A 24,639-nucleotide genomic window follows, 5' to 3' on the forward strand; every position below is an offset into this window, starting at 1 on the left:
TATATAAAAATAGGATCTCAACAGTCTTGATTCAGTAGTTTGTTTTACTTAGGAAAAAAAATATAAAATGCAACGAAGGAACAGATATATTCTGAACACACTGTTTTTAAGAGCAAAGGATCTCCCTGCTTCTTCCTTTGTAGTTTGGGTGAAGTCTTACATCGTAAAGTTCCAGGTTTATGTAGATACAATGCTTAAATCATGGCATGTCTCAAGATAGATGTTTACATCAGGAATGCTGACATATCCTTATTAAAGTTGTCAGATGCCTGTAAAATGAAGTTTGTTTAACCCCTTTGGGTGCTGATGTGGAGATTTAGGGCTCTATGAATTTTGTTAAGTTACCCTGGAGAGTTTATCTGATTATTCACTGAGACTTGTGTTCAGTGCAGTAATTGCATCCACTACCATTTATCTTACCTTATGTAGCGTTTATTTTTTTTTATTGTAAATAATGAAAGAAAAGCCTGTGTGAAACATGAGCAAAGACTGAGTTATGTGTTTAACCTATCATATACATTTTGAATATTGGTGTCATATCATCGTGGAAAATCCTACTATTTGTTATTTTGTATTTTTGCCTTCTGCTTTGTATTTGAGGAATGTTATCTGACATTGAGAAACACATGTAAAAATCCTATGTTTGGCTGAATTTTGTTTCTTCATATAATTATGAATACTCTACCAATCATTTTAATGTTTGCTGTTCTGTTTGCACATAATGTTATGCAAAAATGTTACATTGTAATTTAAATTAAATAAAAGAAGAGAAATGTTGAAAGAATATAAATTTAGTTTTCATGGGTTGTATGTCACAGAATTTTCTTTTTGAGTTAACTTTTTTCTGATTTTGCTTCAGACTTGTAAATGCAAGCCTATAATATGAGGCAACAGAACAGTACGTGATTTCACTGACCTTTTCCTCCCCCTGTGGGTTTTCCACACTTTACCTAACAAAGCACTGAAAAACCAGTTAAATTACTTGTGCAAGGTAAACTGTAAATCCTGTTACTTAAAGCATTTGACTGATATTTGGGAGTTGAATTAATTTTTGCCTCTCAGTTGCCGAAGAACATTATTTCTGCATTTTAAGAGGCTTCCAATGTCCAGCCAAACAATGCATTTGATGTTAATGTGTCACGTAACTTGTTAAGAAGCACATTTAAATTAGTGTCTGTATGAATTCTTTGGATATATGTCTAGATTGTTTATAATGTCATTATTTTCCAAAAAAAAATGAGAAAGAGGGTCTTCCGCTTAACTTCAATTTGAAGATGAATGAAGACTTTAGATGGACCTAGCCAAAACCAAAAACGATTCTACTTTTCATTTTAGTTCTTTGTTTAGAGAGAGGTATCATGGCAGTGTACTACTTTAGGTTGAAAAGAAAAGAAGGGTGTGGGAGCACTCATTATCCATTCTGTCTTTTTAACGTTTACAGGAAGAGCCATATGTTATGTTCAAGAAGTCTGACAAACCCTTGTATGGAAATGATCGATTTGAAGGTTACTGCATTGACCTCCTCAGGGAGCTGTCTACTATCCTTGGATTTTCCTATGAGATTAGATTGGTGGAGGACGGAAAATATGGAGCCCAGGAAGATGCCAGTGGACAGTGGAATGGAATGGTTCGTGAACTAATTGATCATGTAAGTTAGCTTTTGGAAGCTTTCTACTATCCCTTTAGATTTCAATTATGCCTATACTAATTGTAGAACTTTCAAGAAATACCATTTGGATATTACTATTTTAAAAATGCAGATATTTAAACAAGTAATGCAAGTAGATTTACATCAATGTAACATAGAATTTGTTTGTTTAATGAAGACCATTCTGGATCTAATTCCCTGCAGGTAGTACTTGTTTCTGCCAAACTGCTTTGGTTGGTTCTTCTGTGATATATGCCCAAGTCAAAATATGGAATAGATAGTAGTCAGAATTTATTACTGGGAACATATATATGGGCTTTTTGTGGCAAAACATATATCTTCATTAATCAATAGAAATCAGGCCTCTGCTTCTGAGAGTGGATCTGAGATTTTGTCTTAGAGAAATTTCTGTGTATGTAGTGTAAAAACATGAATTATTTGACATACACAAAAAGAAGGAAACTCATTCTTAAAACATTAAAAAAGTGCAAGAAATAAGACAAAAATATCAACAGATACTGAAGCAGCAAAGAAATGCAATGTGTCAAAACAGGTACTATTACAATTAATTGTAAATAAGCAAGGCAGGCATTACTTCATGTCCTTCAAATCATGTCTTTCCAGTCTCACAGTTGGTCATGTCAGTTGAATTCAGTCTCTTAGGCAATTTTTAGTCTGCTTGAAAATTATGTAATTTTCCATTTTTGCATTTATTTGAGTGATATGTTCAATATACAGACATTTGTTTAAAGAAAACGTGAAGCACATACTGCACATCACTGTCTTAAAATGGGAAGAAAGAGAGGCTCATACAGTTTATTCAGGTGAAACCTCTATATTATGGCAGAAACTGCATGAATAACATGAAGAAAAATATTCACTAATCTTGTTTCTATTTCCTTTAAAATCTCAACAGATGGGCACAATAAGTGTTAATCAAAATATTCATATTTACTAGAACAGTTGTTATCTTTGTACTTTTCCAGTAAATAATAATTTGCTATCATTGTAACAGATGTTGATTATGGCTAACTTGACACTTTTAAGAAGAGTGCATGGGAGTATTGTATTTATATTATCTTTAGATGTGTGTCTCTATAACACCTAGCGTACATACATAGAAAGCGAACTGATATTTATCTAGTCTCTCTCTCCATGCATATTTTCACACGTGTTTCAATGCATAGCTATTAGATGCATGCATGGCTATTAGATGTGATGGTTGATTAGGATCATCATCTAGAACTAGTTTTCCACAGCTGGGGTGAGTATTGTGGAAGTATAATTCATCAGTAGCAAAGAAAAACCACATTTTAGTATGCTTTTATTATCCAGCACTAAAGATTTCTTGAACAAGCACTGGTATGGCCTCCTAATCTTTTCACTAAGTTAATCTTGACATAAAATGCATTTGAAGAAGTTGTAGTAGTGCAGTATGTGGCAAAGGAACTCTCCCAATCCTTTCCTCTTGATAACACAGAATAGAATGTGTTCTTTTTTTCTATAGATAGCATATAACTAAACTTAGATTAAAATTTATTTTGGTTTTTGAAATGATGTTTACTTAGGAGTCAAAAAAATTTAGATACTGTGTGTGGTGCATCACTGAAGATGAAGTGCAACTTCTTAATCTGGATTATAACTTTTACTAGTCATCCTCAATTTTTCAGTTTTTAAAATTTTCTGTTAAAATTTTCTCTGGTTCTAATTATTCTTATTTTGTAATCTATTTGAAAACATGTAATTTATTTATGTATCAGTGGCCTTTATTTCTTAGCATGATATTGGTTCTTTTTATTAGCAAGCAACACTTCAGACCTTAGAATTGAAGCACAAGAATTAAGAGAATTCTAGATAGGCAGGTACCATATTTGGCATTTACACGTGGTTAGTACTTCACTTGACCCATTAGCTTAGTTTTCAGTCTTTCCTTTCCCTTACAGAACATTATTGAGGATGTCAAAAAGGTTTTACCTTGTTTGAAGTAATTTACTAAACTCAATCATGGTTTCCTTTGGCAAGGTGTTAGAAAGGGTTCTGAAAGTTGCTATGGTATTACATCTACTGGAAAAATAATTTTTGAATTTATTTTATTTGTATCTGCTTCTTATAATTTAGCAGTCACTTAAGTTCAGAAAAGAAAGATACTGTAGTATATATATTTGCAAGTGTAGTTTGTAGACTTTGTAATTCAAGAATAAATAAAACGGGTAGTTTCTATGTATTATGTGTATAGAAAGATACACAATTTATGTAAAGATAAGAAGTACCAAATAGATTCTGAATTTTAAAATAAACTATTTAATAGTTCAAATAATTACGTAATCAATTTAAAATGTTTCTAGGGACACTTATCTTTTTTTCTTTCTTCTTTTCATTCTTTCTTTCTTTTTTCTTCCAACAGTTTCTCTAACAGTTGAGATTTTCAATACAATGTAGGACAGTTTAACCATGACTTTTTCATTAATCAAAATCAAAACCTCATAGAATTTTACAGTCACAGGCTGTTACAGTCTTTTTAGGGAAAAGAAACGTCAAAAATTCTGTCTTTTTGCACCAATGTGCAATTGTGTACGTACTGGACAATAAAACCTGTGACCTGTCAGTGCTCCGTATCTACTTTATGGAAACACTGTTCTGATATCAACATTTTCAAGCTATGTATAACTCTTAACTCCTACTGTTTTGTTTGTTTGGTTTTTTTTTCAAATGATGCTCCTAAATTAATGTACTGAGACTTAATTCACATGCTGCTAATTTTTAACTTTATTATTCATCCATTTTCAAAATATTTCCCCATAGATGATCACAGGAATGTAACTTCTTCATTTAACAATTTTTTTTCTTATTTTCTTTTTTTCAAGTAGAATGTTACATCGCCTTCTCTGTTCTGTATTTCTCAGAATGACTTATTTGTTGTTTTACAAGACTCCTTAGATTTTTGCTAAGGGCTGCTGTGCTAGTTGTCATCACAAGGTTTAAAATATAAGAATGTCTTGAAGGACAGCCTAATTAATAAATCAGAGGCAAAATATCAGCAGTGACTTTAGAAACGTGTTTTGCTTTATTTATATGTATCCGGAAAATTTAGGACCTTGACACAGTGTTTTTTCTCTATTCCTTTGTGGCCTGTATTTCTGACATTGAGCTGTCTTTCATTTCGTATTTCTTTAAAAATATTATAGACATCATAATTTAATATCCAGAATATCCTTCTTTAACAAATTTTCCATTATTTCACAGTATAGGTTAACCACATGATTGCATATTGATGTATTAGAAAATAAAAATAGATAGGAACATATCATAATGCAGAAGTGAACTCACATTTCATCAAAAATCTGCCTTTCCCCACCATCTTATTTTTTTCCATCTAAACCTTCACTTGATGTTCATCTTGGCTACCTTACTGCCAAATTCAATTGAATATCACCAAATAAGAGCCCAGGTGTCTACCTTTTGGTGTTAACTAACACTTAGGTCTTGCTTGAAGCAACTGTGAGGTTACAATCTGTCTACAAAATTATATTTGTGCCATACTTGCTACAGTATTCATTGAGTGTTCATTTTAGTTTTTTAAATTGCTGTCAGAGTAGATAAGTTCCTCTCTCAATAAAGTCTACTGAGACTTTTCTGAATGCCTATCCTTGTTTATACATGTGAATATAACTTTTCTCATGAAATTATGCTATTTTTCAATTATTTCAATTAGTTACATTTGTTAAGTTATGCTGGCAATTTTCCAGCACAATCCTCTTTCAACAAAACTACTAATTAACATTATTTAATATTTTAAAACAGTACCCCAACTCCTTCCAGTTATTCTGTGTCACATAAAACTGTCTGTAATTCTTTGATCATTAAGTGCCTGTACCATATTTTTCATGTGTTTGTTTATTATTTTAAATATTTGTATTATATTCCAGTTAGTCATTTACATGGTTTCTTTTCCTCATTAGAGTAGTATGTCATTTCTGTGTGAAACCTGTCCCAGGGTATATAGGATAATTTATTAGGATAATTTATAATATGCCAGAAAATATCACTTGTGCTTTTTTTGCCTTTCAGTCTAATTGCTAATTCATTAATCCATAACTTCAAGTGCTCTGACCTTTTATTTCCAATGTTATTTGTCTCAAGCTGAAAAAGCAACAACAGATGTCTACCTGACAAGAGCTACTGTTTTTCATTTCAAGTGAACTGAATATATTCATAGACTTAGAAAATCTTTCTTCAAATTCTTATCTGAGTTTTTCAATGGAATTCACTCAAATATGACATATTATGCATCTGCTGTTTCTTTTTTTTTTCTATTGTCAGTTTGCTTTAAGGTGAAAGATAAAAGAGATGGTCTGCTGCATGATCATAGACTTATTAGCAGCTGCAGCATTACTACTAAGTCAAACCAACAGCCAGACATTGCTCTCTTTACTCTCATACAAATGGTGACACGTCTACTTAGTCAGTCTGTAATAAAGGGAAATGTTATGCCGAAACTAAACTTCAGAGAGAGTGCAGCAGAAAGTATTGCAGAAAGCTATGAGCAAATGTCATGGACATAAAAAAAAACCCCTTAATAATATAAAATGTGAAAGAAATCCTGAGCCAGAATCTTCGGTCAAATGTCTAAAATATATGTAGTAATTCAGTGAGGAGTGTAACAGAAGTGCCTATATGAATTCCCTATTGAATTGCAGGTAAGGGGTATATTACTGATTTCAAGTACAGGACAGACCAAAGAAGTTTTTCTCAACAAAATAGAAATTGAGAGTTAGCTATTATTATCCAAAGAACAAGGAACTCCCACACAGTCTATACTGAGTAAAGGAAGGCCCAGTGATGTTTCTATTATAGTAAGAAATAGAGAATAATATTGCATACACTTTTTCTTAACAGTCATAAATGTTATTCACTACATGATCTTTGGTGCTGATCATATTCTGTGTTTCTCAGAGAAACTAGATGAATAATTTTAAGTGTATTCTCAAATGATCTGACACCAGAAGAGGTAGAAGACTTCCACAGTAGGGACTTCTCAATAAATACTCTGAGATCTGTGGAGTTTTTCTGAGCATCTGTACTCAACAGGCCGTTTATCTGAAATTTCTTGACACTAGGGGTAAGTGAATATCATAGAATCATAGAACAACTAGGTTGGAAGAGACCCACCAGATCATCGAGTCCAACCATTCTTATCAAACACTAAGCCGTGCCCCTTAGCACCTCGTCCACCCGTGCCTTAAACACATCCAGGGAAAGTGAATCAACCACCTCCCTGGGCAGCCTCTGCCAGTGCCCAATGACCCTTTCTGTGAAAAATTTTTTCCTAATGTCCAGCCTAAATCTCCCCTGGAGGAGCTTGAGGCCATTCCCTCTTGTCCTGTCCCCTGTCACTTGGGAGAAGAAGCCATCACCCTCCTCTCCACAACTCCTTTCAGGTAGTTGTAGAGAGCAGTGAGGTCTCCCCTCAGCCTCCTCTTCTCCAGGCTAAACAACCCCAGCTCTCTCAGCCGTTCCTCATAAGGCCTGTTCTCCAGACCCTTCAGTATGCCTAAGTAATGTTTTTGACAGTTAGGGTGTTATGGTTGTCTCATTTGAATTTTCACAATTTTAACCACTACCAATGAACCTTATTTTTCTGTTAAAATCCCTTTTCTGTTGCTTTGTGTTTCTATATCTTTTCCCATTTCTATTTTTTTTCCTTTTTATTCTATTAGTCTTATCAAATCCTACCAGTGGTCAAAGAACCAAACTTACTTTTTGGAACAATATCCATACTTTGTCTTCTGGCATTTTGCTAGTTAACTCAGAATTTATTTAAAGTATAGACAAGATTCAGGAAATACACTGAATTATTTTAGTAACATGCATCCTTCATGATAAATAGCACATTTTGCTGTGTAGAATTGTTTGTTTGTAATTTCTGATCCTTGCCTTGATCATTCTCCTACCGGATTATAGAAAACAACATAGGGATTGTTGTTTCTATGTATATGTTGGCTGAAGTAAAATACTCTCTAAGAGCAGAGTTAATTTCCTTTAGGAATCATCCCTTTTATTAGGTGACTTTGTGTATTGACATTCTTATTCTGTCTCTTCTGGTTCAGAAATGTTGGTTGTTGGGGGTGGCCCCATTTAATAGAAATTAAATTACCCAGAGAAAATTGATGAAACAACTTCTCTATTCAAATATGTGCTTTTCTTCCAAGGAGGTGATTTGCAATTCTTTTTTTCATGTCAAATCTTCAGCAAGTTATTTTTTCAGCTTATCACAAATCTGTTAATTCAGTCTGTTTATATAGTATCTGTACTTCAGTGCTCAGTACTTGATCACTGCAAAGATCAAAATAATTGCAGCAGTACAGGGAAAGTTGATCAGTAGCAGTTTTCCCAACTCTCCCTTAGTCCTCCTCTCTGCTTACTCAGATTTTATTTTAAACTCTTTCCTCCCAGAAGCAATGATTAAGGAGTTTGATTGCATGCTTGGTAGATCAGGAATTCATAAATTCTACTTATACAACTGAACATGGCACACAATGAACATGTTCATAAGAAACGTTGATACTTAGCCTCTACTTGAGTTTTCTTTATTTGGAAATACTAACAGAAGGATTTTGAAAGAATTGCAAAGGACTTGTATAAATCACCTAGAGGTGTATTCATGAAGTACAATTAACAAAACTGAATGAATTTTTAATATAGTTACTGCAGTTTGTCTTTTGTTTATCATGGAAGGTAGGGAGGAGGGACTGTAGAATCCTGGAGTATGTCAGTTTTCAGCAAAAGAGTATTTTACTAAAACAGTTTCAGGATATGCTGGCATGAGACGTATCCCTGGGAAAGATGCCCAAAACAGAATATCACCCATGCTGTTTGTGGAACTGAAAGGTATTGATTCTGTTCTATTATTCTTAGAGCATCAAAGTTAATTCAGTTGTTTAAGAAACTTATACAGAAGTTGAAAATTCAGAGTTTAAAAAAGAAATTGCCAGTGCAACCTTGGGCTTTTTTGCACAATTTTTATTCTGCTGTTTCCCAACTGAATATAAGTGCTTCTAAAGAATTAATATATCTTTTTGTGAGAATGGGTGAGGTGCGGTATTCATAAAGTGCCAGTAGAAACTGTGAAATGGTGTAGGCACTTGTTAGATTATTATTTTCTTTTACTCAGAATATTGGATAAATAAGTGACATGCTAAGAACAATTTTTATATATACAAGCCACATAATTTAAAAAGTCATTAAAAATTTAAGGCTATACAGTCAAGTCTAAAGAAATGGCAAACATTATGCTTGAAGAATTGTTTTTCTTTCTTTCTTTGCTTTAGAAGTTTATACAATAACCTGTTATTGGAAGTAAGTATTTATTTTTACTGTGGAAGATAGATTGTTTACTAGAAAACTATTTTGTGTACGAGGTAATGTGGATTTTTTCATTAAAAATAGAAGACTAACATAGAAGTATTTTATTAGATTTTTTTGTTATATGGATGGTATTGTAAAGAAGACTACATTTATTCTAGAACAAAAGTCTTGTCAATAATGTATCCAAATCTTGTTACACACAAATCCTCAAGTCATTCTTCAAATGTGTGATAATTGATTATCTTTATTAATTTTTAAACTTAATTTGCCTAGCTAGAAAAATAATGGAGTTCTTTCAAAATGGCATGTGCAGCATTCAGCCCTGTCATTTCCATGTCCTATAATTTTCACGTTAGTTTGAAAATGATCCCTCTGAACCTCAAGAGAGTTATTGAAATACTGTGTTATTTCATAATTCCAAAACATAAGAACAACACTAGTATAAGATCTACATTAATATTATAAAGAAAATACAGGTTGGATAGGAATAAGCACCATAGAATCACGGTGCCATTGCTTTTCTCTTCAGATTGTGCCAGGGGAGCTTTATATTGGCTATCAGGAAAAATTTTCTCACTGAAAGGTTTTCAAGCACTAGAACAGGCTACCCAGGATAGTGTGGAGTCACACCTGGAAGTGTTTGAAGTCTTTTAAATCAGATATGGTGCTTAGGGACATGGTTTAGTGGTAGAATTGGCAGTATTAGGTTAACAGTTGGACTCCATGATCTTAAAGGTCCTTTCCAGCCTAAATGACTGTATGATACTATGATTCTAATCTTGTTGCTGTTAAGAGACCTGCATAAAGGTGATAGAGTTTTGCTGAAAGAGCAGTAGCAACTTAGATTACAGCATGAGCATGATTTCAGATGTCACTCAAGTGTGCCTGAATCAGAAAGCTAGAACCAGGTACCAGCAGAGTAGCATCGCACTAATCATGCTTTGTGAGACTGAGAAGTAGCACATTTCAATTCTAGACTTAACAGTCCTGTATCTAACTAGGTATCGTGTTATCTCTAGAACTTCTGTTGAATTATTTGCTATGTTTAAGTGTTTAAATTTATCTTTCTGAAGTATCTTTAAGAATATTCTTCTATAGTGTCATTGTCAGAAAAGAATAGTTCTCCTTTTCTCTTAATTCCCCACTGAAATCCAGTAATATAGAAATAAGAGGAATGAAATAGATACTAATTACAAATTTTCTTATTCTGGATATATCCAGAATAGAAATAAAACTACAATGATTTACAAAGTTTTGTGTACATAATTGGAAAGAGAAATTACTTACTACAGAATAAAAGAATTGTTGAGGTTGAAATTGACCCTAGAGATCAGCTAGACCAAATCCCTGCTCAATGCAAAGCCAAGGAGGGCAGATCAACTGGAGTCATGGGATTTTGACTGTCCCTAGGAATGGAGACTCCTTGGGCAACCTGCTCCAGTGCTTGACCATTCCTACGATAAACAGGCTTTTTATGTATAAATGGAATTTTCTGCATTTCAGTTTGTGCCCATTACATCTTCTTTCACTGAACACCACTGAGAAGGGTTCAGCTCTGTCTTCTTTACTTTCCTCTGTTTATATTGATTGATCAGATTGCTCTGAGTCTTCTCTTCTCCAGGCTAAATGGTCCCAGCTCTCACAAGCCTCTCCTCATATGGCAGGTACTGCAGGGAAGACCACTGCCAATGTTCACATCCCAGACCCATTTACCTTGTTTGTAACTGTGAGGTTCAGCAGAGCATCTCCCCTTTTCACTGACTTCATCACTTGTGTTATAAATTTGTCATCTCTGTACTCTAGCAACAGGATTACCTGTGCCCTGCTGTGTTGTTCTTCCAGCAGGTATTGAGGTAGTGAAGTCCCCCGTAAGGACACGGACTTGGGAACATAAGGCTCTTCTGCAACTTGTTCATAGTAATTCATTTTACCAGGAGGTTCCTGGAGTGTGTGGATGACAACTTCCTCACACAACTGGTGAAAGAGCCAACAAGGGAACGCGCCCTCCTGGACCTGCTGTTTGTGAACAGACAAGGCCTTGTGGGTGATGTGGCGGTTAGAGGATGCCTGGGGCAAAGTGATCATGAGATGGTAAAATTCTCAGTTCTAGGTGAGGTGAGGAGGGGAGGTTAGCAGAACGGCCACATTAAACTTCCACAGGGCAGACTTGGGACTGTTCAGAAGGGTGGTTGATAAAGTCCCATGGGAGACAGTCCTTAAGGGGAAGGGAGCCCAAGGGGGCTGGGTACTCTTCAAGAAGGAAATCCTGGCAGCTCAGGAGCAAGCTGTCCTCATGTACTGAAAATGAGCCATCAGGGAAAAAAAACAGCTTGGTTGAACAGGGAGATATGGGTGAACATCAAAAAGAAGGGGAATGTCTATGAACTTTGGAAGAAGGGACAGGCATCTTGCGTGGACTACAGAGGGGAAGTGGGATCATGCAGAAGAAAGATCAGGAGGGCTAAAGCCCAATTAGAGCTCAGATTGGCCAAGCCAGTGAAAGATAGCAAAAAATCTTTCTATAAATACATTAACAGTAAAAGGAGGCCCAGGGAGAATATTTAGTCCTTATTGGATGCAAAGGGAACAACTGTGACAAAGGATGAGGACAAGGCTGAGGTACTTAATGCCTTCTTTGCCTCAGTCTTTAATAGCAAGGAAAGTTGTTCCCTGTGTGTACATCCCCAGAAGTTAGAGGAGCAGAACAAAGCACCCATGATCCAAGAAGAAGTGGTTAGAGACTTGCTTGCCCAATTAGACACTCACAAGTCTATGGGGCCAGACGGGATCCACCTAAGAATGTTGAGGGAGCTGGTGGATGTGCTTGCCAAACACCTTTCCATAATCTTCCAGAAGTCCTGGCTGACTGGGGAAGTTCCACTTGACTGGAGGCTGGCTGATGTGCTCATCTACAGGAAGGATCAGAGGGAGGATCCGGGAAAATACAGGCCTGTCAGTCTGACCTCTGTGTCATGGAACAGGTGATCTTGAGTGCTATCATGAAGCACATGCAAGGCAACCGGTTGATCAGGACCAGTCAACACGGGTTCATGAAAGGCAGGTCTTGCCAAACTAACCTGGGGTACAAACTCTTCAGGCAGGATAGGAAGGGTAGGAGAGGAGGTGGGGTAGCCCTCTTTGTAAGGGAGGACTTGGACTCTGTTGAGATGGATTGTGGTGGTGAGGAGATTGAGTGCCTGTGGGTTAAAATCAGAGGAGCCCACCAGAAGGTAGATTTTGTGATGGGAGTCTGTTACAGACCACCCAGCCAAGGAGAAGCAGCTGATGAGCTCTTCTATAAACAGCTGGGGTTAATCTCTAGATCAATGCCTCTCATTCTTGTGGGAGACTTCAATCTTCCTGATATCTGCTGGAAGTACAATACAGCAGAAAGGAAGCAGTCTAGGAGGCTCCTGGAGTGCGTGGAAGACAACTTCCTTGCACAGCTGGTGAATGAACCAACAAGGGAACGTGCCCTCCTGGACCTGATGTTTGTGAACAGAGAAGGCCTTGTGGGGGATGTGGCAGTAGGTGGACGCCTAGGACAAAGTGATCATGAGATGATAGGGTTTTCTGTTCTAGGTGAAGTGAAGAGGGTGGTTAGCAGGACAGTAGCATTAAATTTCCAGAGGGCAGACTCTGAACTCTTCAGAAGCCTGGTTGGCAAAGTCTCATGGGAGACAGTCCTTAAGGGCAAGGGAGCCCAGGAGGGCTGGGAGCTCTTCAAAAAGGAAATCCTAGCAGCTCAAGAGAAAGTCATCCCCATGTTCCAGAAAAAAAGCCGGCAGGGGAGAAATGCAGCTTGGTTGAACAGAGAGATCTTGAGTGATATCAAGAAGAAGAGAAATGTTTATGGGCTCTGGAAGAAGGGACAGGCCTCTTGGGTGGACTACGGGAGGGAAGTAAGATTGTGTAGAGAAAAAATCAGAAGGGCTAAGGCTCAGCTAGAAATTGGATTGGCAAAGTCTGTGAAAGATAACAAAAAATCCTTCTATAAATATATAAATAATAAAAGGAGGACTAGGGAGACCATACAGTCCCTATTAGACACAGAAGGAACAACAGTGACAGGGGATGAGGAAAAGGCTGAGGTACTTAATGCCTTCTTTGCCTCAGTCTTTAATTGTAAAGAAAGTTGTTCCATCTGTGTACAAACCCAGGAGCTAGAGGAGCAAAATGAGGCTCCCATGATCCAAGAGGAGGTGGTCAGAGCCTTGCTAGCCCGACTAGACACCCACAAGTCTATGGGGCCGGATGGGATTCATCCAAGGGTATTGAAGGAGCTGGCGGATGTGCTGGCCAAACCCCTTTCCATCATCTTCCAACAGTCCTGGAGGACTGGGGAAGTCCCACTGGACTGGAGGCTGGCTGATGTCGTGCCCATCTACAAGAAGGGCCGCAGGGAGGATCCAGGGAACTACAGGCCTGTCAGTCTGACCTCAGTGCCAGGGAAAGTCATGGAGCAGGTGATCTTGAGTGCTATCATGAAGCACATGCAAGAGAACCGGGTGATCAGGCCCAGTCAACATAGGTTCACAAAAGGCAGGTCTTGCCAAACTAACCTGATCGCTTTCTATGACAAAGTGACTCGGCTGCTAGATGAGGGAAAGGCTGTGGATGTGGTCTTCCTGGACTTCAGCAAAGCCTTTGACACTGTTTCTCACAGTGTTCTGCTTGAGAAGCTGTCAGCCTCTGGCCTGGACAAGTGCACACTCTCCTGGGTGGAAAACTGGTTGGATGGCCGGGCCCAGAGAGTGGTGGGAAATGGTGTGAAATCCAGCTGGAGGCCAGTGACAAGTGGGGTTCCCCAGGGCTCAGTGCTGGGTCCAGCCCTGTTCAATGTCTTCATCAATGACCTGGATGAAGGCATCGAGTGCACCCTTAGCAAGTTTGCGGACGACACTAAGCTGGGTGGAAGTGTCGATCTGCTGGAGGGTAGAGAAGCTCTGCAAAGGGATCTGGACAGGCTGGACCGCTGGGCAGAGTCCAATGGGATGAGGTTTAACGAGGCCAAATGCCGGGTCCTGCACTTGGGGCACAACAACCCTATGCAGTGCTACAGACTAGGAGAAGTCTGTCTAGAAAGCTGCCTGGAGGAGAGGGACCTGGGTGTGTTGGTTGACAACCGACTGAACATGAGCCAGCAGTGTGCCCAGGTGGCCAAGAAGGCCAATGGCATCTTGGCTTGGATCAGAAACGGCGTGACCAGCAGGTCCAGGGAGGTTCTTCTCCCTCTGTACTCGGCACTGGTGAGACCGCTCCTCGAATACTGTGTTCAGTTCTGGGCCTCTCACCACAAGAAGGATGTTGAGGCTCTGGAGTGAGTCCAGAAAAGAGTGACAAAGAAGGTGAAGGAGCTGGAGAACAAGTCTTACAAGGAGCAGTTGAGGGAACTGAGGTTGTGTAGTCTTGAGAAGAGGAGGCTGAGAGGAGATCTTATTGCTCTCTACAATTACCTGAAAGGAAGTTGTGGAGAGGAGGGTGCTGGCGATCCTTGTCTTCCAGAATGAAGCAGAACTTCACATAATACAAGGAATAAATTAAAACAGTAATGACATTTTTAAGTGCTTCATAGATTTTTGTCTTACAAATATCAGAAACATATTAACTCAACCACCACAGATATCATCATTAGGATCTGCATGTTATTTTTATTAAATCTGATTGTTAATAAGTTTATCATGGTATCTTCAGTATTTAAATAATGCCTAGAGCTTGGATAGGCTTTATTGAATTTAAATTAATCTGACAAGTTTTTCAAATGAATTACCTTACATATACCCAGTACTAAATTTGGATCTAGTGCACATAAGCACCACTAATATTTTTCTTCCTTAGATTTGTGACAATATTTTTGGGTAATATAATATGTACTATATTAACTATTATGTTATATTTATTGCACATGTAAAGCATGCAATGATATACAGTGTTTTGAGAATATACACAGTACAAAACCACTTCTGTTTTTATTTCTTATGATAAAATTCTCTAATTTTTTTTATTGTTTATAATAGTGAACATTTTTAGTTAAAACCTAAGACACTGGAATTTATAGATTCATTGAGAATTTCAGTGTGTGGATTCTCTTTAAAATGAAGTCTATTCCTTATGGAGGCTGCATCAAAATGCATCTGGTACAGTACAGAACTGAAAGTCCAGGCCACATATGTGGTTAAATAATGGAAAAAAAAACAAACAACCAAACCTTCAAAGGAGTTATGGTAAAATTGGAAAATATAATGATAAAAATGCTAGCCAGAAACAAGGAATCAGTGCTACCTCTGTCTTTTTCAGAAAGCTACATTGGAACATGGTGTCTAGTAACTTTCTTGTTTAGTAACTACCTCTGGTGAAAATCAATTTTGGAATAAAAGTGTGGTAACTGTAAAGAAGAACTGTAACATTTTTATTAATTTAAGTACTTCTATAATTTTTTTTAAAGAGAGAACCTCCCTTTCCTGAGCCACATTATCTATACTGTCTTGTAAATACTGTGTTTGTCAATTTGTTCTTTCTGTGGGTATGTGAATCTTGCTCTTCTGACCATTACAAGAGCCCTTTGTGGAAAACTCTGCTGGAGTGAAGTGATAAGAATTAAGGCTGAGGTTTTTTTATTGTTGTAATTTATTGTCATCCATCTTCCTGATAAGTGTAGTGTCATGGTCCACTGCTTCTAGTCCTCTTACAGTTCCTGTTACTGTTGATCAAAACGAAGTTGATGCAAAATACTTCAGTAAAACAGCATCCTATAAATCAACAAATAGAAACTTTGTGACTGTTTATAAAATGGGTACATTACATCTATTCAGCTAGTAAATCTAATCTATGAAAGCATGGCTAAATGAGAATAGACTAGAAAAATTCCTAGATTTACCAACTTTGAAAAAAAGGAAATAATGGAAATCATCAAATTTTGGAGTTCCTGATAGGTTTAATACTAGTATTTTTCCTTGACTAAACATTCAGAGAATAACAAAGGAACAAAGAGGAGACAATACCAAAAGTCAGTTCTAGACACCGTTAGGTTGATCAAGATATGCTCCATCCTGTTTAGAAGCCATTACAGGAAGAATTCCAAATGTTTCCATCTAGTTGAACTAATGTAGCACATTTTTTCACAGAGGACAGAAGATAGATTTCCTCTGCAGAACCTTTTGCTTTTGTTTTAGATCTAGATCTCTAGGGAGATGATCTTGCTGGTTACTAGATTAGCACCCTCCTCTAAAGGTTTGACTTCTTGTAGTTAACACAGTCATTGGTTACCAAAGCTGTTCAAGACTTTTCCAAGAAAAGTATTAGCCATGATAATATAAGAATCACTAAAGAAATGAAACAGCTGTGAAATATTTCTCATAGTCAGTAAAATGAAGCTGAGCAAACCTCCTGTCTTTCAGTAACTTTTTGTTGTTGAACAGTAATTACTGAGAAACTGTTCAGCCATTAGAAATAACTATATAACTTGAGCCAGTACCTACTGAAACTGTCATCACATCACATCAGATGACTGCTAAAGCTGCATCTATATACAATGTTGTTAGCAATTATTCTTAAATTATACAAGTCAGGATCCCACGAGTAAGAGTGACATCTAAAATGAGCTATCTTGTTTTTGACTTTGTGGTGTGCTCGTTATATTTGGCCAGTGTAATGTCATCTAGTAGAAGCTTTCCAGGACCTGTAAAGCCCAGAGCAACCTGGTCTGATCATGTAGATGACCCTGTTTTGAACAGGCCATTGGACTAAAGAGCACCTCATATCTCTTTCGTTCTGAGTTGTCCTATGATCCTTTGAAAGGTAGTACAAAACTATGAAAAGCAATTTATATTGAAATAATGTAAGTGACTAATTAAAATAAAAATAGCATAAAGCCCTAATAATGTCCTGTTTTTTTCGAAATAAAATGAATATCTTCCATCCTGACTAAAAGCCTTTCACAAGGTATAAAATTTTCTTAAAAGCAGCAGCATGAACAAGCCAGTTTAGGATAGATAACAAGCTTAAAGGGAAACTACAGATCTTGTTTTTCAAATCAGTGTCAGAGAAATGCATTTCTGTGAACAAGAATAATACGTAAACACTCTGTGCATTAAGCTCCCATTAGATGAGTTTAAAGATCTGAAGCTGGCATTAACCCTTCTCTGTTTAGCTTAGGGAAGCATTTTCTCCAAAGGGAATGTAACCGAGACTCAGCTTTCAAGTTAACAAACCCATAATTTTATGGTGGCTGAGGAAGTTTATGTATTAACTTAGGGGCTTAGGCTGAAAAGTAAACTCTGCCAATCATAAACCCATGCTGACTGGACCTGATCACCTGGTTGTCTTGTGTATACTGTAGTTTCCTGGATCCTCCCTCCAGACCTTGTTGTAAGTGGGCACATGATTTGCCAGCCTCCAGTCACATGGAACTTACCCAGTCAACCAGAACTGCTGGATGGAAAGGGATTTGGCAAGCACCTCTTCCAGCTCTTTTAATACCCTTGGGTGGATACCATCTGGCCCCATAGACTTGTGAATGTATAATGGCCGAACAGGTCTCTAACTATATTCATGGGAGCTTTGTTCTGCTCTTCCTCCCTGTCTTCTGGCTTGTGAGACTGAGTACCAGAGAACATCTTACCTTACTATTAAAGACTATTCATATCCTCATATTTGAAATATTTAAAGTAAGACCTTACTGCAAAGGAGTATTTTTCTCCAGTCTATGCCGTCTACCATTGTTGTCTGCACTGTGTTCCTTTATCACAGGGTATAGCTGCTGTTTGTGTTGCTGTACAGCTCTTCCATTTTGCTTGGGACCACATCTTTTTTTTGGAATATCATTGTCAGACTTACTTGTATTGCTGTTGTAAATTTTAGTTGGTGCAGAATTTTTCTCAGTAGCAACTAGCTTAGTATCACCAGTCCTTGGATGCTGTCATAAAAAAAGTCTTAATCTCAGGTGCTCCGAAGTCAAGAGTAAATGCTATTTAGGAGTATGGTTTCAGATAGATAGATTTTTTTTCCTTAAAGTATAGAATGATATACACATCATTCTAAAAAATGGAATGATACATCATCGCTGAAAGAGACAAATATCCTTTGTTATGGAATTTATCAGAAAGCCACTTTAGGATGTACTCATTTGTTTCAAATGCTAATAAATGTAGATTGATAAAATCCTAATTTTACATCATTCTTCTCCAATTCATCTTGAGAAATTAAATAAAGAGAATTCTCTTACCTGTATTCTTCATAGTAGAAGAATGTATGAGACCCTGGTACTGCACTTCTGGAAAACTGACCCTTAATCTCTCATACTTTCAGGTAGTGCCATTTCAGAATGAAACATCTGCCAAGGGAGTTGAATATTTTGGAGAATGCACATATCTAATAAGTAGAAGTGTTTACATGTGCTGGTATTACTTTTTTTTATGTCGGTCATTCTTGCAGCTTTTAATTACTTCAGTCAGTAAAGACTCCAGATATATTTTTTTTTAGATGTTTTATTTTTTTTCTTCTGGTGATATACTAGTTCAAGAGTATTGAAATAGCATTACTAAACCTCTGAAGAAAACCTTGGCATATCAAGTTATGGACCTATATTTTGGACCTGTTCCTCATAGGCTGGGACATCTGATTTTCCTGTTCTGTCATATCAGATATGCATTATTTCTTGTTCAGTTATTTTTCTAATTTAATCTGCAGCTTCCCTAGAGTTTTGCTCCCTTGCAGACATTTACAACCTATATTTACTTGTATACTATTTTGTTTTCATCTAAGGACTTAGGATTGGATTTCCTGTAGTATTTGTTAAAAGTTATGATTTGTTAATTATTAAGGGTCTGTTAATGATTTTAAGACCAAAATTCACAACTACCAACAGCTTTCCAAAAGATCTCTTTTCTGTCTTTGGGCGCTTGCATTGTCTGACTGTTTCTAGTGACTTGGCATCAGAATCAGGGTAAGGACTGCTAGTTGCCTCTCAAACTAATAGCTTAAGTTATGTTTCTCAGACTTCTACATGTTGATCTGTAACTTTTAATAGAAATTAGTGTTAGTTTCTTGCTTTCTTGTTTTCTTTCTTGCATCATCTGGAATATCATCAATAATATGCAATCCATAAAACCTCAGCTGCTCTGGAATAAAGCTTTGCTGGTCTGATTAATACAGATAAGTTCTCAATACCAGTGGAAATTAAGCATGTTTCATGTAGTAACGTAGAAGTACTTTACTAGAGTAGATATGATAAATGCACTTAACAACAATAGACTATAGTAGAACTTTGTGGAAGGTGAGTCAAAAAAAAAAGGGAAACATTGAAATGCTATAATATTGTGTGGAATGTTGAGTGTTACACGGTATACCTGGTAAGGATTGAACAAAAGAAAACAGATAAACATATAAATTAAACGATTTTATTTGGAATAAAATCTCTGGATCTCTGTTTGGAACAGACCTTCTGAAAATGGTATTATTTACTGCTATGTTACTCAGATAATAGTATTTCATGGTAGCTGTACTAGTTCTGTCATTATATACCTATATTTACTTAGAGTTTACGAGGATTTCTTACTTTACAGCTTGATAAGTCTTGTACTGCATATTTTCTCACTCTAAACATCCATTTTTCATACATGTACATGTACATGCACACATATGTTCATGTGCTCAGTAGTCCTTAAAAAGCTGTTGACAAAAGTTGAATATTAAATGCTGCACATTTCTTGTCACTATGGCTTACATTAAATTTTCAATAAAAATTAGTATAGACCATTTACTAATCTCCCATAAATTATTAACGTAACAACTGAAATTAAATGTAAATTGACAAAACATATTCTACTGTATGGTTTAATTTTAAATGCTGAAATTAAAAAAGAGTTAGTTATTTACAAGTTTCATAGTGATTTCTGCAAACTAGAAAGGACAGCTATACTTTCTTAGAACTTGCACTTCCAATTTTAAAATGTTCGTTTTGTACCAATACTTTTATGCTAACATAAGGAAAGCTGATTCCTGGCCCTTTTTCCTACAGTTGTGCAAGCATATTCAAATATGTTTCACAAATATATCAGCTTCTAAAGATCACAGTGAAGGAGTGACAAAGAGAAGACATATTTTGATATGTATATTTTTAAAAGTTTTAAAAGTCGTGATAATAGATGTCCATATTTTCTGCAATATGCATTTTTTTGCTGCTATCCCTGTAGTCATGTCCTTAATTTTCTCCAAATGCTGCTATATTATTTTAGCAAACAAGAAGTAGAATAACTCAGTTTCCTTACTCATAGAGAGAAGAAAGTTCTCAATTTCAGACTATCTAGTACAAAACCAAATCTCCTCGATGTGAAGTTCGTGTTTTGCCTAATCTGACTGTCTGCTTCAACCTGTTTCTACTGCTTATGGCCTCTTTCTCTTTTTGTATTTCTGTTAACAGAAAGCTGACCTTGCAGTTGCACCATTGGCAATTACCTATGTTCGAGAGAAGGTCATCGACTTTTCCAAGCCATTTATGACTCTTGGAATAAGTATTTTGTACCGCAAGCCCAATGGTACAAACCCGGGCGTCTTCTCCTTCCTGAATCCTCTCTCCCCTGATATCTGGATGTATATTCTGCTGGCTTACTTGGGTGTCAGTTGTGTGCTCTTTGTCATAGCCAGGTAACATGTCAACTTTTGTGATTTTTTTGGCAATTGTTATCATTTTTTTCTTACTAATAATTGTCAAAAGTCACAAAATTTTTCTTACTTTCATGCTCTTATATTTTAACTTCATGATGTACAGAAGATTAATTAATGATCAGGGTTCTCATTGTTAAATTTCTCCACTGCCATACTAAGTCTCCCGTTTATTGTCTCTAAGTCTTGAGTATGATAGCTAGCTTTCTCATTTTATTTACAAATTTAGAGGCATTAGAAAGTTTATGGAATGTCTTTTCCCAATTATGCTGTGTTCAGAAAGAAAAGGGTTAACATATTTTATTTTGTTAACCTTATTTCATTTGATGCTATGATGCTTAGTCTCAAATTGAGTACTTAGCTGACCATGTTAAACTTAGATGTGCAGAGTGGGCCTCTACCCGTTAGAAAATAAGTTACTTTATGTAGTGAAGTACAGAATGGGAAGTAAAGTCCATCAAAAAATATACCCTTACATGTTGTAAATCTGACCTTTGCAGGAAAAAAATTCAGAATAGTAAATCAGTGATTCCCAGGGGTGGAAGTATAAACTAGTTTGCAGATTTCTCCTAGTAGTCACTTTGAAATATTTTTTTCTAAATCGATTATAAATTATATTGGCTTTTATGCCTTTATTAAGATTTATTTATTTATTTATTTATATCTATAGCAATGATTTTTAGAAGCATATCTTTGACTCAATAATGCAATCTCACTTCAACCCAAAGATTTTTATGATTTTATTCTGTGCTACATGGTAGAACATTCGTATTTTTCTTTTCCTATTGTGCTGCAGTTGATATCAGAGTTGTCTATCTTTCTTTGATACTATGCACTTAATTTTGGAGAAGTTTTTTCATTCCTCTGCTAAGGAGAGAGGTAGTGGTTTTAGCAAGCAGATTAGAAGTAATTTAGTAAGATCACCTGTGCCTAAATTACATAAGGTATTGATGTAATATAGATAACACTGAAACATATTCTACTATTAATAACTTCACTTCTGTGCCACTTTCATAAGTCTGTTTTAAAAAGTCAGATATGTTGAAAGTTTCTTGAAAGAATAGTAGATTTTAGTGGACTATATAACCAGGGCAAACTAATTTCTGAAGTGTCCCTGTGATACAGGTACTTTTGAATGCACAGCTGAGCATAAATCACAAATGTTGTCTTGTGAAACACCTCATGTAAAATATACATGTGTATTTCCAAAATCTTCAACCCTACTGTTATAACTGAAGGACATTTCCAGCATGATTCACAGTGCTTTTGACAGACAGCTCCTAGTAATGTTAGTAGGAGTAGGAACCTGAATTTTTATGCTTTGAAAGGGTGTCATATTTTGTAGGAAAGATATGTTTTCTTGAAGCCTTTTTTATTAAGCTATTCAGTCACTTGATCTCACTAGAAGAACCAGAAAGAATGTTTATTTTTAAACACAAGTGCCACACAGTAAAGCAATATTACAGAATGTTGTTACACTTGTCTGTTTTTGTGACCAGCACCATAAATTCCTTATTATCTTCATTGTAAAGCAATATGAAATACTCCCTCTGAGCAGAGGGGTTTGTGTTATTTTTGTAGATTTGTATAAAACACCTTTTTTATACATAATCTTATATCAACCTACACATCTAGAGATTTTCAATACCTCTTAACTTGTACAATCAAATATAGATAACACATTTAGAATTAATACTATAGGATTATGTAAGACATTCTACAGATTTTATTCATAATGCAGAATGACTTAATAGTATGTGACAGCCTTTTCTAACACTATAGTTTGTATAGGGAAACAGGTCTAAGTTAAAAATGTAATCTATTGCTGAATAATGATGATAGAAATGAACATAATTCAAAAGTAAAAGAGCCTTTTTTGAATTTAATTCACAAAATGTGTCTGTCCTGTAAAAAGAGATACTGCTAACTAAAGTGTGGTAGTGGAGGGGACTTTGCAGCATAGTGCTCAACATGTGTCTTCACTACAGATTATAAGATAGGTAATGCACAGCTGATTCAGTCCTGATGAAAATGTTGGACTGTATGCCACTAAATTAACAGATTCTGCCTAGAGTGTCGTATTAAAAAGATTTTTATTTCTACTATAACTACTAGTATTTCATAAAAATTACTATATGTTTCATAATGAGGAGTATGTATGTTTGGAGCAGTACTTAGTATGTCTTTTATGGTATGATGGTTTGTAATTACATCTCATTAGATTATTCAGTGTAGAATATTTCTTTTTAGATTTAAGCCTCACATTTTTGTGTCAAATGTTTCATGATTTTATTGTTCTGCCATGTTTTCCAAACACTGTTGGAACATAAGTGCTTGGTATGTTGAAAATGGAAAGTATATTTCTGTTGTGATATTTGGATTTCACCCATTAATCAATGGTATCATGCTATTTAGGGAAAGATGAAGAAGTCAGTAAAAGGTTCAAGAGCCTTTTTGAGAGAATTATTGAAAGGAGTTCCACAGAATAACATATTAGGCATAAATAAGGGAGAAAAAACTAATCTAAATCTTTATTAGTCTTTTCCTTTTTTTGAAAGATCAATGGCTTTCCTTCCAATTTGAGAACCAGATATAAGGAGCTGGAAACTTTGCATGCTCAGGAAGACAAAAAGTTGGGAGAGAGATTCGTTTGTTAGCTGGAGGGCTTTTTTTATGTCATTTTCCTCTTCTAGTTCCCCTCCTCTCCTCCCCCCCGCCCCCCCGCAAAGACAAGTCTTCTATTATGTTGATGATACAGATTTTTCATTGTGGATAGGATGAGCATATTTGTTGTACACAGTGTTTTCTGTAATTGTCATTCTTTGTAGTGAATTATAATAGATTGTGATTTCTCCACATATATGAAACCCTCTTTATCTTGTTTGTTGTGATTCTTGAATATAAGTAGTGACGGTGGTTAGTCTCTGAAAGTTCTTTTCTTTGTCATACAGGCTGATGACTAATGGATAAATCCAGGCTGCTTGACACTAAGCCTATTATTTTTCTGTGAACTGAGAAAGTCATATAGCATTTTTTTCTTCTTGTTACAACAGTAACAGATCTGTTTCAGATGTTAGCTACTGTCTTTGCATCACTGCTAGCAGTGTCTTGTGTCATCTGACATCTCATTGCATTCCAGCTCCAATATCTTCCTTTTTCGCCTCTGTCTTTACTTCTTTCTTTGTTCTATAATCCCAGTTAAATTCACAGTTTAGATGTGATTAGAAGGAAAACTAAGTCTGGAGTAAACTATGTCAACTCCTTTTTGGAGTTCTGTCAAGTATCCAACATATTCTGATCTGTACAATGAAAAAACTCAATTAGTGGATCTTTTTTCCATTTCTGTCAGTGCAAAACATTATTTAACTTCTAAGAAACATGCTGATTTCTTACAGTGTTATATACCAACTTCACAGGCACATGTTGTCTCTTCTTTTCCATTAGTCTGTGTATATGAAGCAGCTGTTTCTTGTTTTGGTCTCTGCAAAATCTGATATGTAGGTCATTGAAGAATGCTTCCCATTCAGCACAGAAAATATGAAGGAAATCTGTTTCATACTTCTAAAAATGCTAAATATGTTTGATTTACATAGGTCTTCCAATTAATGACTTTCAGAATTAATCTTCAGTTATTTTTCCTTATGATTGTATTATAATTTTTTGAATCTCTTACATATGATTTTAACCATCCATGTGCTCATGAATCTTTTCTGGAAACACAAAATGGAAGTTAAACTCCTTAAATATTTTACCCAATGATTTTCCACCCGATATACTGGGTTTCAAGTCATTCCCTGCATATTGAAGTATTGCTCTGTGTAGTAAGGTCTCTTTGCTGTGCACATATCTGTTACAAAGTATTTTACTCATAAATGACCTGTCTCCATAACTGGAAGAGATACACCTGCCTCAGCACAACACTTCACCTTTACAGATCAACTGTGAAGCAGATAAACCAGCCTGGA

At 36.1% G+C, this 24,639-nt stretch overlaps 1 protein-coding gene across 2 annotated transcripts in view; it reads left to right on the forward strand.

The window, feature by feature from the left end:
- LOC138717798 (glutamate receptor ionotropic, kainate 2) overlaps positions 1–24,639 on the forward strand; it is a 384,533-nt gene that overhangs the window by 229,233 nt on the left and 130,661 nt on the right. For both annotated transcript variants that reach the window (XM_069851637.1, XM_069851638.1), the window contains exons 10-11: positions 1,442–1,648; positions 20,433–20,656. In XM_069851637.1, the coding sequence (XP_069707738.1) occupies positions 1,442–1,648; positions 20,433–20,656 (431 nt within the window). The remainder of the gene's footprint in view (positions 1–1,441; positions 1,649–20,432; positions 20,657–24,639) is intronic.

This window comes from Phaenicophaeus curvirostris, chromosome 2, assembly GCF_032191515.1.
Source record: "Phaenicophaeus curvirostris isolate KB17595 chromosome 2, BPBGC_Pcur_1.0, whole genome shotgun sequence".
In the NCBI taxonomy this organism is placed as follows: Eukaryota; Metazoa; Chordata; class Aves; order Cuculiformes; family Cuculidae; genus Phaenicophaeus; species Phaenicophaeus curvirostris.